This window comes from Hyalella azteca, unplaced genomic scaffold (assembly GCF_000764305.2).
Source record: "Hyalella azteca isolate HAZT.00-mixed unplaced genomic scaffold, Hazt_2.0.2 contig4588, whole genome shotgun sequence".
NCBI classification, from domain to species: domain Eukaryota; kingdom Metazoa; phylum Arthropoda; class Malacostraca; order Amphipoda; family Hyalellidae; genus Hyalella; species Hyalella azteca.
In genome coordinates, this window is record NW_025934801.1 from 54,766 (window position 1) to 71,515 (window position 16,750).

A 16,750-nucleotide genomic window follows, 5' to 3' on the forward strand; every position below is an offset into this window, starting at 1 on the left:
GAGCTTGTCTCCGAAACGTTTTTAATGAAGATATTGTGAATTTACTCGGCGCTTTCTTTGCTTTTTCATTTTTTCTGCGATGTTTGATAAGAAAACTGATATGCTTGATAATTTAAACTGCTTTGTATAATGTATTAAATCATACACTACTTTGCGCAATATATGCGTTTGGTCCTGGAAAGAATAATATCTTCTATCTTCTCTGCGTGTTATCGAAACTGCTAAAAAACACAACTAAGAAAAAATCTGAAACCAAAAAATAAATCTGACCGTGTTTTTTAACTTGTGTTATACAAAATCTTGACAATTTCTTATTTTTAATCGTCGTATAGCGAGGCTTACCTCAAACTTCCGTCCGCATTCATAGTAAATCATATGGACGAAAAGCTTCTAAATAGTATGTAGAAACTGATGTCAACATCCAATCTTTATTATAAATTACCCTGCAAATTGAAGATATGAAATAAAATATTCCCATACCCCGAATTTGTAAAAATTCCACCTCAGATTCTCAAATATTTAAGCAATTATGGAAACAGGTGTATTGCTGGTGTGCAACGTTTCAAATAAATATTGACTTTATTAGTCACTCTAGCAATTTATTTTCCCCAAAAACACACAACCAAATTGAAGGCTGTGCACATTTATGGAAATTATTAATATCGCAAAGGGTTTAAAATACAGATGAACTTTCTATTAATGGAAAATCAATTTTACATCGAAAAATTGCCGTCAACTCTCAAGAGTCTAAATGTTTTTACCAACGTTCACACAGGTAGACCAGTACCTACCTTGTGCTTCGGACGGATCAATGTCGCAGTTGCCTCTGCCTCCGGTACACTGGCGCTTGGTCATGGTGTCCACGCCACACTGATGCTGGTTCGCGAATGGTACCAAGAAGACGCGGGTACGAGCCTGCACCCCGATACCACATGTGACTGAGCAGGGCGACCACTCGGACCACTGCGTTACGGCGCACGCCGGGTCCGTGATCTGTGGTGAGGACCAGAGGCAATTTGTGCTGAGGGAGCGGTAGACATTTTCCAGTCGGGCGGCTTACGAGTCATGGATGATGGGGTACGAGGTGGAGGTATTCGGTGAATGGTGGCAGTGATCGAAAAGTTAGGTGAATGGTGAAGATCGGTGAATGGTGGCAGTGATCGAAAAGTTGCTGAATGGTGAAGATCGGTGAATGGTGGCAGTGATCGAAAAGTTGCTGAATGGTGAAGATCGGTGAATGGTGGCAGTGACTGAGAGTAGGCAAAATCGGGGATCAAGAAAGTCTATTGACAATGACTATTGAAATGAAAGACAATGAAATGAATAGTTTATTGACAATGAATTCTCATCACTGTAGAAAAAATGAGAATAAAGAAATTCTGGGACGATGAAAGTTTTTATTAACGATGATATTTGAATAAACGTGGGCATAGACGATCTAACACTGCAGACAAGAATTCTAGTACTTCACAGAATGTTATATTTGATTGACCAAGAATGTAGAAGCGAAAACAACTCGAGGAAGATCGTCATATATCATTAAAATATGGTGAATACATTCTCCATCGCCAGTTCAAAAACTTTGAGAACAAGAGTTTACTCAATCAGTAGGTTATGTTTTTGAACTGATGACGAAGCAGGTTTCTGAAAAATTTCAAATCGAAATGTTGTGAATTTCCTCGGAATTTTCTTTGCTCTCAGATTTTTTATTAATTTGCGATTCAGGCAAACGAACGATATAAATGTATCTCGGAGCATTATATTGTATATTATCCACTGATACAACGTTCTTTTATTTTCCGTCACTGATAATCGTTTTTAATTCGTTGCATCTTTTCTTCGCACCACTCATCATTGTCATCTTCGGCAGATGCTTCCTCAACTGGAGATCTTGAAATATGGAAGCATTCCGTAAAATCATTGCTCTTATACAATAAATAGGTTATCGCTTAGGAAGAGAGCGGTCGCACTTCATTGTAACACAACTTATTTAAAAACTCATTGAAATCCAGATGAATACTCCCAATAAATAACCTCTTATCAACACCATCATTATTACCTCCAAGTGTGAATATCCAATTTAATCTGCATGTAATACTGCACCAAACGGAACAGATGGAACTGACCTCCTCGGCATCAATGGAGGTCTCGCACTCGTGGGGCGAGGCGGTGCACATCTCCTTCTGCACGAGCTCTTCACTGCACTTCTTGCGCCCCATGCGGTCCAGGTAGTGCCGGTTGCGCATCACGAAGCCTGTGCCACACGTCACCGAGCAGCTGCTCCACGGCGACCACGACGACAGCGCGCACACCGATTCGTCGAACTGACGAATTTCATTCATGTTATTAGGTTGCTATCAAAATTCACGTTAAAAATCTATGTTATTAAACATATAACTCAGTACTCACTGCAGTAAGAGACCGAGAGCGCAGTTTCTCGTCGACAAAAAAGTGAAGTCACGGACAGACAGACGGACAAACAGACGGACAGACAGACAGACGGACATGACGAGCACAATAGCGCCTTTTTTCCATAAATGAGAAAATGCGCTAGAAATTAGGCTACGAAAGAGGGGGCTAGGGAAATTAATTTAATATTAATAAAAATTAAATTATTAGTAATAATTTACTAAATAATAAGCAAATCACACTTATTTAATTTCAACTGGGCCACCCGCGCCAGCTGTAGAGCAGCAGTTGAGCTTCGTTCATTTGATAGCAATCTGTTTGCCATCAGCCCTGAGGGCCACAAATTATGTCATATTTTAGATGATCCTCTAGCCTTCTCAAATTCTTACGCATTGCGTAAGTTTCTAGCGGAAAGACTAGCAAATACGCGCGATTTATAATCAGGTAAAATTAACAATGAACCATGAATAGAGCTTTGTGCAGCCGCCGCCTGCCGTTCTGTTGTCGGACTGCATCGATGATATTTGGACAGCTTTGATGCGAAGGCACGTTGCGATGGTCGTTAAAGGGTCATTACTATTGTAATAGCTTTAACTCCTGAGCACTTATCTGTGCAGTGTCAAAGTTAAACGATCATTTAGAGAGAGGCAGAATTTTAAGGCCGCTCCAGATGGCTATTATGCTTGATGATATTTCTGTACTAAATGAGTTCATCTCAGCTTTATTCTGTCAACCTAGCCTTATCTCCTGAACGATATGATGCGATAGTGCTAAACCCGCATTTGATGTCATATCAAAGTGAATTAATTTTGGATTACTTCGGTAATATTATTACCGAGTCGATGAAATGATAACATAGAGGAAGGAACTATAACAATATCACTCACTTAGCTCCCAGTTACTCGAGGCGAGCCAATGAGCAGCAAGTAAAACTTGCAGAGCATCAATCCTTTAACCATTGAACGTAATATATTAGCAAAATATGCCGGGCAGAAAATAAGAGCAATAAGTGGCACTCACGTAACTCAAATTGTTGCCTGTACCAAATAGGAGCAATGAGTGGCACTCGCGTAACTCAAATTGTAGCCTGTACCAAATAGGAGCAATGAGTGGCACTCACGTAACTCAAATTGTTGCCTGTACCAAATAAGAGCAATAAGTGGCACTCACGTAACTCACATTGTAGCCTGTACCAAATAAGAGCAATGAGTGTCACTCACGTAACTCACATTTAGCCTGCACCAAATAAGAGCAATCAGTGGCACTCACGATATTATCAGGACCGAAGATGCTGTCGATGCTGCCGCCATCGCAGAAAGGAATGGACGCAGCGCACATCTCCTTCTCCTCGAGCTGCCGGCGGCAGAGTGAGGCGGTTGCCTTCATCGGCACGAGGTAGGAGCGGGAGCGCATGCGCAGTCCCTTACCGCATGTCACCGAGCACGCGCTGAACTCCGACCACTGACTCACCGCGCAGTCCGCTGCAGGAAAACAGAAATTATGCTATAATCGAGCAGCTTAACATTTTGTTGCTGGGCAAGGATAATCTTCGAAACTTGAAATGACTAACCTTTTCAAATATAAGGAATAATAATAAGTTAAGGACCTGTTCAAAAAATATTTAACTCTCATCCAAGTCCGTTAATTGTTTTATTTAAATTTATTCATTTTAACAATCTATAAATCTATTAGTTCACAACAATAATTTTCATTCTATCCCTTTTTCACCATTTACTATGCCTCGTGATTCTGCCAAAATTTACAAAGAATATATACTTTTTCAGATCCAGTTAACACTTCGGCATGATAAGGATCATAGATACACGCTCGACAAGCCTCTGTATTTAAGGCATCAGGCTCTAAACACACATTAATAAAGCGTAGGTAATTAAGACCATTTTTATATTATAATATTGAACATAGCTTATGTGCAGGTGTTGAGAAAGATAGGAATGTGGATTGAAGCGATGTAGAGTGCGTAAGACGCGGTTGTATCGGGGCTAGGGGACCGGGTGTTGTTTAAATTGAATGTTGGCTTGCCTATCGCGATCGAAATTCCATCAGTTGAGGAATTCAGCGTCACTTCGAAGAGGTGGGACGCCAGCATGCATAAGGACCCTAAAATTTGCGCCAAAGGTTATTCTAAAGTCACGGTCACTAGCACAGACTGCAGTATGCGGACGTTGTGACGGCCGCGGTTGTGAGGCCGGTGGTTTCGCAGTTTTCGTACATTAACGGTCGCGAGAAACCTGGACTCATCGAGGCAGCTTCGACTTCTGTAAGTGCGCCTAAAATATACAAAGAATGGTCACGACTTCGACATATTCAAGTACGGTTGGTTAACATCAAAACTTCGGCTGCGACTCAGCCGTGAGACATCGCGAGTGGCCACGAGATGTCCAGCGATTATAACGCCGGTAATTAGGAGTTTCAAGCAATAAGCAGCAATTATCATCGGTACGGTCATCAACATGGTACGGTAATCAATAAGGTACGGTCATCAACACGGTATGGTCATAGTCAGCCATCGGTCCGGCCGCTGGACATACGTCTGCAAACGTGTGCGTGAAGTGCGGTCGTTTACAACGGTCGTATTACTTAACGGAGCTACAACGGCTCAAAGTTTCTTATAAATAGGAAGTTTTAGTGATGTAAACAGAGAGATTTTCAACTTTAATTGTGTTCGGATTACCCATTTTCTGTACTAGAGATTTTTGTTAACGTAGCATGTGAACTTAAATTCCTCAATTCAATATCAAATGTACCAGTGTTTTATTGCAACCCTCTCTCTGCACGATTTATGGCATAACCTATTTCTAATAATAATTGGAATTAATTAGTGATTAAATAAGAAAAAACTTCTATCATTCATTTATCTGACTAAACCAACAATAGATGTAATACTTTAGTTATTTGTTCTATTGAAGGTAAATGAATGGCGCTCGGATATCCCTTCACTTTTTGCAATTTAATTGAAATGAATGAATGCATTCATGTTCCTCCATCAATATTAAACGTTTGATCACAGCTTCATCAACAACAGGGAAGATAAAACTCTTGTGCTCTGCCGTTCTGTGCAGGAGATCAGTGGACGTTCCTTCAGCTGACTTAGGAAGGCCGCTCTGGGCCAATCAACCGCACTCTTGATCTTAAGATAACAATGATTACGACGAGGAAATATATATATATTTTTTACAATATAACCGGGAACAAAGTTATCTCATCGAGGAATTTGTGTTTACAATATATATGAATATATATATAAGATGACTCTTGAACAATTTCATTATATAAACAAAAATGGCTTATATATTTATTTTATTCATTTCGTTCAGAACTTCAGCGCAGGGCAACAGGATAGGAACGAGAACAATTTAATTGGTATAACAATATTGCAATGAAATGAATGATTGGTATAACAATATTTCAATAAAGTGAATGATTGTTAAAACAATATTGCAATCCAGTGGATAATTGGAATAACAATAGTACAATGAAATGAATGATTGGTATAACAATATTGCAATCCAGTGGAGGATTGGTATAACAATATTTCAATCACATGAATGATCGGTAAAACAATATTTCAATCAAGTGAATGATTGGTATAACAATATTTCATTCAGATGAATTATTTGTATAACAATGTTTCAATCCAGTGAATGATTGGTATAACAACATTTCAAGCAAATGAATGATTAGTATAACAATATTGCAATCAAATGAATGATTGGTACTGGCGATCAAACATATGACGAGAGTATCATTCCGTGTAAGTTAGACGATGAAATGAACTGTTCATGATGCCGTGCTTCATTGTTCATGATGCCGTGATTCATTGTTCATGATGCCGTGCTTCACTGTTCATCAATCATACCCTCGCTTCTCTTTGAAATATCTGAACGTCGGCCACGAACGTGACCTCTAGTTCTGTTAGAACAATTGGTGTAACAAAAAGACTGTTTTCCAGTCAACACTGAGGTTTAAAAAAGTTTTAGTAGACACGATCTAGGCCATTTTAAAACCAGGAACTTAACAGTGATATTCTAAAAAAAATGTAACTCGGTACTCACTGCAGTGAGTGACAGAGAGCGAATTTTCTCGTCGACGAAAACGTGAAGTCACGGACGGAAAGACAGACAGACGGACGGACGGACAGACGGACATGGCGAGCACAATAGAGCATTTTTTCCATAAATGAGAAAATGCGCTAAAAATGACAAAACAGGTGGGTTGTAGTTGCAGTTCTGTCAAGGAATAGGCACGCTGCGGAAACAAGAGCCGAATCCGTATCGGCAGTCAATTGCTGCCACTAGAATAGCCAGAGCGAAGATTTTCGCTGATCGGTTTGCAGGAATCTCTTTTAGCGACAAAACTGTCCCCCCTCGTCACTTCTTTCTGAAGCAAATCTTGTGAGAGAAGGTCGGAAGTCTATGTTATGCAATCGGCCTCACTGGGAATTCATTAACACCAATGTGTACAATTTTTTACCCAGTAGAGAAACGGAATTAAGCAATGATAAAAACTTATACAAAATCGTGAACGATTTTCAATCGTTCACGATCATGATATGATCTGGGTACCTGATATAATACAACGATTTTCAATCGTTCACGTAGAAAAAAATTAGTGAGTTTTCGTCAAAAAAGAGAGGTACACAGGCATATAATTCAAGGAATTCTACAATTCAGTTAAAAATTGTTGATGATAAGTTGTTTTTTGCGAACAAAAGATCGGCTGTAACGACACGTGTATTGTGTGGCAGCGATCCCGCTACTCTTTACGGCTTCAAATCGCACTTTTGGAGCGAGGCTTAAATTCAATTGCTCGCATAAAGAACATTACCCTTTGATCGTATGAGCGATGGAATGAAAACTCGTCCAGAAAATTCTAACGGTCTATGACAGAAATGAATGAGCAGTTAGGCCTGCTGGATTACTAAACAAGGTATTATAATTATTTTTAGTAATAAGCAAAGCCTAAATACTAATGGAAACTATAAAAAACGACAAGGAAGAACATAATCGAAGGATACTTGAAGAAAAGCCATGAAATGGCGTACCGAACTGCTGAACCATACAGAGCGAGTTATGGCTACGGAGAGAGCTTGACCAACGGTCTATAGCTGCAGTCGTGCCTAGAGGTTATAAATCGTATGTACACGAGAAAAGTATATGGAGAATCTCAAAATAAGTATAGTTTAACTTCTACAAAGTGATTACAAAATTGATAGTAGATCAAGGATATAACAGCAGCAGTGAATGCAATGATTATAACAACGATAAAAGATAACAGCAACAAACACCGCAACAACGGAAGTAACAGCAACAACAACGATAAGAACAGCAGCAACAAAGACAGCAACATCAATAGAGTGGCAGCGACATATGCATTAACAAAGCCTAGGTAATTCTGACTTCAGTTTTTATTTTAATATTGAACATAGCTTGTGTGAAGTAGTGAAGGGACGGAGCTTATTTAAGCAATAATAGGCAGTGGTTGATTTGACCGCAATTACCGGGGTAGAATATCGTTTGAGAGAGTTGGTTTATAGTTCGTATTGGTCGATGGTATTTGATTGATGGTATTACGTAGGCCGATATTTGCGAGACTTGCAACGGCCTCTCAGGGCGCCGTCTTCTGGCATGTCCTAAGTGTACGCGGCGAATGCCTATATAAGGGCCTATACTTTCAAATATAGTTAAGAGATCGTAAGTTCATCAGCCAATCATTGACGGCCTTTCACGCAAAATTTACCAATCGTAGACAAGAAAATAGATCGTAAGTACTGACGTTCACTTAGCGAATTTTGAAAGTATAGGCTAAGGATCCTAAAATTCGCGCCAGAGGGTTGTTCTTCGGGTGGTGACTGTCACGCCAGTACGGTCTGCAACTATCTCCGCAGACGTAGGTGACGGCCCCGGCCGTTGGTCAGTGGGTCGGGAAATAACGACTGCGCGCAACTTCGAGTCGTTCCTACAACTACAACTCATGCATTGTATAGAGCGTCAAAATCTACAAATAACGGCAAGGACTTATCCACATTTGTACGGTTAACATCATCCCTACGGCCATGGCAACGCTACTTAGCCGTGAGGCAACAAAACGTTCACCGATATTAAATCCGGTAATGAGAACATTCTAGTTCGAGCACTGAGCAACAATTATCACCGGTACGGTCATCAACACAATACGGTCACAGTCATCGTATATATACTGTACGGTCACGATCCCCTACAGCAGAAGTACGGCAATGATCTTGGTGTGACACCATCGACGATGAAAACAACGCCACTATTCAGAAGTACGGTCGTTCGTTATAAAGACCTACGGTCATACTGGCCGTGAGACATCTATATTAGCGAGACACTACATCAATGAAGAAAGAACGACATCGGGACGCGCGGCTCCAGCTGCAGTATGGCTCCTGGAAATACGGCCGCTAGAAATACGGCCGCTGGAAATACGGCCGTAATTGTGCTCCTGAGATACGGTCGCATGCGAGAGCCGTACCATTCGAAAGAACCGATCTACGGTTCAACGTGTCGAGTAAAGTAGGAGTATTTAGTGATGTGAAGGGTGATTTTTTGTGGGTGGATGATTATTTTTTAGATTCTACATTTTTTCCTTACATTATAGCAACAAAATAAACGATGCATCAAAATTCAAACCGAGAATTTACAATTGAAATGATTTATCGTGCCAAATGAGTTCCACCTTGAACTGAACATCTCGCTAATAATACGCATGCCAGCAAACATGATCGAAGAAGCTGCGTTTCCAAGGCAACTGATCTGATTATAGCATTTTTACCAGTCTCCTAAATTTGAGTGATAATTATAGGTCGGCTGTTATGAACGTTACGACTAACTTTAAGGGTTATTGTAAAGGACTTTCTTGTTGGCTATTCCTTTGGGAACGTTTACTGAACTATTCAAATACGCGCCATCATAGCAGGATAAGAAACGAGTGTTCCATGATGTACGGTTTCTAGAAAGGAAATGACAAATATACATAAGAAATATATACAAGACAAAATATACGCTAATTACATGAAATATATGAACCAAGGTAAAGCCATAATTAAACAGGATAATCAATAATTCACGAAAACAAACGATAAATCGAACGAACCGAATAGCTTGGTTCCCCTGGTAGTGCGAGCATCCGTATATCAAGGGCTAACAATGAATGCTAATGACGCTAGTGAAATCAACTGCGTCGAGTAGGCTAATTCTATTGCTACAAGTTTCAGAAAAAGGGAAAATGGCGGCTACAGTTATAATGATAATTTTTACTTCAATAACATGGATTATGCTTCAAATATGGATTGTTATTTTACAGAGCGTGCAAATAGAACAATGTTGCGATAATTTAACCCACCATTATTGTTTATGAACTTTGGAGAACGTTTCATCATTATTGAAAAACCGTAATTAAGAGTTAAAGAGCTCATGTCAGGAGTATGGGTATCATTCATATTACCTAATGTCAGTACCAGTGATTCATTAGAATAATCATAGTAGTACACTAGTACAGGCATGAAATAAATTTATTAGTATAGGGCTGCAAATGGCTCGAAGATTCACTATAAAAAGTTATTCGTGTGTACGATGAGGTTATTGATCATATAAAGGCCAGGTGATCATATATGATCAAGGCTATTGATCATATAAAAGCATGTGATCATATATGATCAAGGCTATTGATCATATAAAGGCATGTGATCATATATGATCAAGGCTATTGATCATATAAAGGCATTTGATCATATATGATCAAGGCCATTGAGCATATAAAGGCCAGGTGATCATATATGATCAAGGCTATTGATCATATTAAGGCCGGGTGATCATATATAATCAAGGCTATTGAGCATATAAAGGCATGTGATCATATATAATCAAGGCTATTGAGCATATAAAGGCATGTGATCATATATGATCAAGGCTATTGATCATATAAAGGCCAGGTTATAAGACAAGCAATTACGCCACTTGAAATTCATCTCCGTATGCCCGATTTTTTCACAGAATTTCAGACCAACGTTGCAAAACTTAGTAAGAACTGTACAACTGAAGTACTCTCGCAGTGACATTACTTCTATCACTTCCAAACATACAAGGATATCAGGAAAACTAATAATTTCATATCATACTGCAAAGCCTTACAACAAATCACATCAAAAATTTACCATATAACAACAAACATGCATGTGAGATTGAAACAACTAAAAATTGATATGCTTATACAATGGAAAGAATAAGGTTTTACCTAACAAGTACTGTCACCTAATACATGAGGTGGAAGCGTTAAACGATGTGGGATCTTCTGTGCATGACGTCATCACCATACAAGAAATCCCTACATATCCTACAAATAATTTTCTTCGATGAATATGTGTCAGGACGGAGGACAAGATCCGTTGATCGGAGATCATCACTCGCCTGCGGCAGGATCTGAGGCCATACTTTCTAAACTCGCTAAGTGAACGTAAGTACTTACGCTCTATTTTCTTGTCTGTGATTGGTGGATTTTGCTAGAAATGCCGTCAATGATTGGCTGATGAACTTACGATCTCTTAATTTTTTTTAAAGTATAGGCCCAGCAGGTCCTGAGCCGCAATGTCGACTTAATCAGCGACCGGCGGCGAATAGCGTCGTTGCCGGGGCCTGAAGCTCTCGCAGTGACCAGGTTGGTGCGACCAATGACATTTTCTGCTTATTTTTAGCGGTCGACCGTATACTCAGAAAATAGTTTTATCCTGCTTTAGGATATTATAAGGGCAGCTAGATCTCTCATGAGTCTTATGGAGCTTTAGTGCCCGGATATTATGTCGGACTGAAGAAAATAAATACGAGACTTTGGTGGAAAATTTGTGCGCGTATTTTTCATTATCTGGAAATGGTCGAAAAAATCGATTCATGCCCTCACGGCTCTAATAATTCAATCTGAACATTTTTATTCGATGCGATGATGAAGTGCAACCCTAAGCCATTGCATGTTCAGGCATATAGTCTGCCGCAACACCATACACGAGGCATATAGTCTGCCGCAACACCATACACGAGGCATATAGTCTGCCGCAACACCAAACACGAGGCATATAGTCTGCCGCAACACCAAACACGAGGCATATAGTCTGTCGGAGCACCAAACAGAAGCAATAGTCAAGCCGTACTAAAATATCGCCCTGTCTTTACATAGGATAATGTAGAGCAATAGGCTAATGAGGAATCTTTACACAGTAGAGGAATCAATAATGTAGAGGAATCTTTACACAGGATAATGTAAAGGAATAAAATAATAGAGTGAGACGAGGCGCAGTGCAGCTCCGGGGCGAGGATCTCGCACGCAAATTTCCCATCAGAATTCGATCAGCTCAGCGAGCTTCAATCCATGAGCAGCGAAACACCAAAACAAGTCTTTAGAACTTAAAGCAATTTAACGATTACTCTTTTACCTTATTTGAAAAAAGACATTTTATTTTGGCTGCGGAAATAGTCAAGGCTGCCCTTCTAGCTTATTAACTGATTGTCATTATCATTATAATTATTATAATTATTAGTATTATTATTATTATTCCTAATATTATTATTATTGACTGATACCCATGATTTACCAATTCATGTTTTTACTGATCCTCTTGATTCATCAATTCTTGTTGAATAATTGGTAAAAAATGTCATCTCTGGCTTTGTTCAATTATGTTCGAGTATTAATGATGGTTTTTGTTAGCTTTGACATCGGCTGCTTGGCAGACGATGAACCTCAACAAACGTCAACTGAAATATACTATAGTTAATTGCAGCCACAAAATACCTATGCATAATTTTGCATAGTCATTACTATTGCCAATCAGAACATTATTGTATTTCATATTGGCAGTATTACCAAATACAAAATTTACTACTCATTAGATTATTTCAACTTGAAATATTTTTGTTCTGTATTTTAGAGATTTCATCCGAGCAAAAAAGAAAATAATTCAGGGGGATAAAAATTCGAATTGGGCATTAAAACTCTTACGTATCCTGCTGATTGGTCGTGCATAGTACGGATACGAAAACAGTGATTAAAGTAGAACATATTTGCCCTTGAATAAATTACGGTACCATATTAAGAAGTGCCAAAGTAAAATTTAAATTCACTGTCAATGGTAGAGAATCAAACAATTTAACAATTTTCACAGGCAATTAGCCTTACTATTTGCGTGTGAAACATTGATACTCACAGGCGTTCGACAACATTTCTTCAGTTAATTACGGCAGTTAAAACTCATTTTCAGCGTAGGTCTTTAAAAAATAGCTGTACTCTCTTACTGGCAAACTGCAGCAACATTTTTTTTTATCACTCATGGTTTCTTGGCACATGGAATGTTGCGAAGTAATGAGAACATGTTTCTCTAATTTTTATTGCAGACAAGAAAACTTTTTGCCTCAGCAATGTTTACAATCTAGAAAAGAAAAATCAGTAGAATCCAGGACACCATTGTAATAATTTATAAATAAAAACTTAATTTAATCCATTTGTTGTCAAAGATGAATATTTCCTGTAGATGAAATGGAAAGCAGTTGATGAATCGAATATCATATGCTGAAGGAACTACCAAAACAAACAACTGAATATTTTCCTCATCACAAATAATCGTCTATGCGTATACCTGGTATCATATGATCGAATACTTGACGTTTTTTTATCGCGCAGCCACGGCATCAGCCATGACCGCTTCGAAAGGCTAGCGTGAAAAATGGCATGCAACATTAATCTCGCATGCTCATACTCCGGCGAAGCTTGACTTATTGCCCAGAGTAATGCATGATGGCTTCTTAAAAACCTAATCTTGTCGTAGGTGGAAGGAGGTGGAAGAGGAACAGATAAGCCTGTAAAGAAATAATCTTGAAAAGCGGGAGAAAAAAATCGAATGTATTTGAAGGGGCTTTAACTTAATATAGGTACTTAAAAAATATGTATGGGAATTTATTTAACAAAGGTAAATTTAGCTGCAGAGATTAAAAAACTGGATTAAACTGCACAGATTTAAACTAATCGATCGTAAACGCAAGCCTTCAACTTACTTGGTTTCCTAGCAACAAATGATTACAGAATTAATTTTTATTATTTGGTCATTTTCCCGAAACATTAATCGAGAAAACTCAAATAGGGCCCGGGCCTATATATGGCTAAAGGCCAAAATGGCCTTTTCCTCAACGGCGTTGTTGCTGTGCTATTATGAACACATAAATATAATTTGGTCTCGCAAATGGTGCCATTGAAATTTGATTTTAGTGGGAGATTAGTTTAAATATCAAAACGACGAATAGTTGAGATGCCTGAGCTCCGACACGAAGCTCCCTGGTCTATCGTGGCACTTGCTGGCACATTTTTTGAAATCATTCGAATCCGTGAGCCCCAAGATTATAATCAAAAACAAATAATTCACCTTTCCAATTTTAGCGCATTTTATCATTTATGAAAAAAATGTGCTTTTGTGCTCGTCATCTTCGTCTGTCTGTCAGTGACTTTACGGACGGACGAGAAATGTGCTCTCCGTCACTAACTGCAGGGATAATTGATCTAATATTTTAAAACGTTTTGCACCATTGCTCCGTTGTCAGTTCGAAAATTTGGTACTTAAGCGTCACGAATCAGCACTTACGTACGTTGTGTGCAGCGAACCACGTTTCTGCATGTATCGTTGTGACGTCACACAAGCAACTTCTATTTTTGGCTGGCGGAAAATAAAAAGAAAAATTATCGAACTGGAAATCTCATTTCCCAACTTAGCTGCACGCATTCACGCCGAGTGATGCAACGTCCATGCCCGATATTAATCTGGAAATTTTGCCTCATCATCTGCTGTTTCTAAGCGAATTTTCAACTTTTTCCCTGCAAATTCTCAAATATAAAGCTAGTTTGCAGGCAAGTTTTAGTTCGTATCCGATCAAAACTGTAGATTGCCAGGCTTGACTTTTATAGATTATTTCTCGTTTCAACGTTTCTTATTCGTCAATTTCGGTTATATTGGCTCCAGTTATACTTTGTTAGAAATTTAACATTTTTTTCAGGATTTTAGAACTGACGACTGAGCTGGACTCCCAACCTTTTTCCAAGAAGATATATAAAAGTTGCGAGTCATTTTATTTGCCGTAAATTATTTGTTGACGCCAGTCTCGTTGCATTGAACAACATGAGATTCACGATGCATTTAAAAGTTCTTAATGAAGGAGCCTACAACTGAGTTTGTCGGGGGTATAACTTCTCTGACCACATAGATGCCACTTTCATTTTTGCAACCATATTTCGTAATTTTTTCCATAATATTATAGGTATAATATAACATAACATAACATAGTGATGTCGGAGCTGACGAGTAGGCCTAATGTGGCCTGTCGCCGATTCTTGTATTTTTCGTGACTTGTTCACAGAAGATCTAAAATCGTGTCATTTGACCGGATCTTTTCAGGACTGACGATAGTTTGAAATAGCTATTAGACTTGCACAGGGTTCGATATAGATATGGTCTTCGCCCATTATTTAGGATTCAGCGGGATTATTTGCATTTAATTTTCTACAGATAGTCAGAAAATTGGAAGGACTTTGACAGTCATGAAATTTTTACAGATTCCATAAATTAAAGTGTCTTCAATATCGCTCAGTTCATTAAATACTCGATCAATCAGTAATTACATACTTCAATCATTAGTAATAATTTTAATCACGTTTGACTCGATCACGCTACACGTCATGCATTGAGCTGCGAATAATGAGTAATGCGTCGTTCGTAGAAGTTTTAATGTTCGCAATTAATAATTATTAAAATTGAAGAGGTTCGAATCTGCTCGACGTAATTCTAAAATTGTTGAACAATTAAGAACAGATAAACTCTGAGCAGCTTAATGTCTAGAACGAACCTCTAATTGTTGGAACGAATCTAATGATAAAATAAATATAATTGATGCACAGACTGTTCAAATTTGAGAGAGAACTTGTTTCCGAAACAAGTCATCAGTTGAAGGTATAGCTGATCTGAGGGATTACTAATTCAAAATCTGTAAGTTAGTTGTTTTTACAATTGTTATTGCTGGCATCATATCTTTATCAAATTTCGTTTAATTTTCGTATAATTATCAGTAATAGTAAATAAATTAAGTACTTTGTGTGTTTGCTTGGAATGGGAACAGGTATCTCTTGCTTGCATAAAGAAATATGAGTATATGCGAATGTCCATGCTTTTCTCTTAAGTCTGAATAATGTTTAGTCCCTTCATAAGTCAGCCATCTTGTTAATTCTTCATCTTAACATCAGTCAGCCATTAATGGTATTCGTCAGAAAGATAAAAGTGACGTTCCATGAGTCGCTTTGTAAACGTAAAGAGAATACGAAACTGCATCGGTGGAAGCTCATATCAACGCCCACCAAGCAAGTGCTCTTATTGAGACGATCTCCTGAACAGCTCACAGACAGTGTAAAACTCACACCATCAATCTGTTGAAGACTCACGTCAGTGAGTAAAATCAAATACAATATAAAATACGAAAGCACTTACTCATCCAATGCGCACATCGCTTGTAATTACTGAACGTTATTCATATCCACCACCACCACAATAACTAATGCACTGGTTGTACCAAAAGGCTACGTAATTATTGCCAGAACACCTGTTTCATCAGCATTTTCCCCCAGCCATCCCCCAAACCCCAACCACTACAACCTTCCCACTACTCACGTCGGTTGCATGTCGTAGTGGTCAGACTGCTGCAGCATTTTCCTCAACCTCCCCACCCTCCACGACTCCCACTACTCACGTCGGAGGGCGTCTTCGTCGGAGTCCAGCAGCATTTTCCTCCACCTCCCCACCCTCCACCACTCCCACTACTCACGTCGGAGGGCGTCCTCGTCGGAGTCCGGCAGCGAGTCCTCGTCGCTAATGCCTGTGTCGGAGCAGGACTTTTCGTAGACCCTCTGGCGGGTGATGGTGAGTCGAGCGAGCGGCTTCATGGGGAGGCCACGGGGCTCGTAAAAAGGAGATTGCTCGTCGTTAGGGTAACTGTTGGTGATTTTGGTAATTCGCTGTCTTGGGATTGTCGCCTGGTTCGCGGACTGACGATAGAAAATACAGTCATGTCAGAAATTTGACAAGTATCGACTATTATGACTAACATAACAAGATTTATTCATAGCAGCGAAATATAACAAACGAGATAAAGCAATGAATCCATCGCTTGATGATTTTTTGAAGTTGGTTCTTTGGTCTAAACGACTTTGTGATACACCGTCTCAAATGCCCGTGTTTTATGGGCCATTAATCGGAATGATGGAAAGAATAACCAATTGTTAT

At 39.0% G+C, this 16,750-nt stretch overlaps 1 protein-coding gene across 1 annotated transcript in view; it reads right to left on the reverse strand.

Moving 5' to 3' along the window:
- Positions 1-16,750, reverse strand: part of LOC108680737 (spondin-1) — a 102,079-nt gene that overhangs the window by 23,150 nt on the left and 62,179 nt on the right. The window contains exons 9-12 of the mRNA XM_047880064.1: positions 16,293-16,512; positions 3,679-3,890; positions 2,127-2,324; positions 792-993 (exon numbers count right to left, since the gene is read on the reverse strand). Of these exons, the coding sequence (XP_047736020.1) occupies positions 792-993; positions 2,127-2,324; positions 3,679-3,890; positions 16,293-16,512 (832 nt within the window). The remainder of the gene's footprint in view (positions 1-791; positions 994-2,126; positions 2,325-3,678; positions 3,891-16,292; positions 16,513-16,750) is intronic.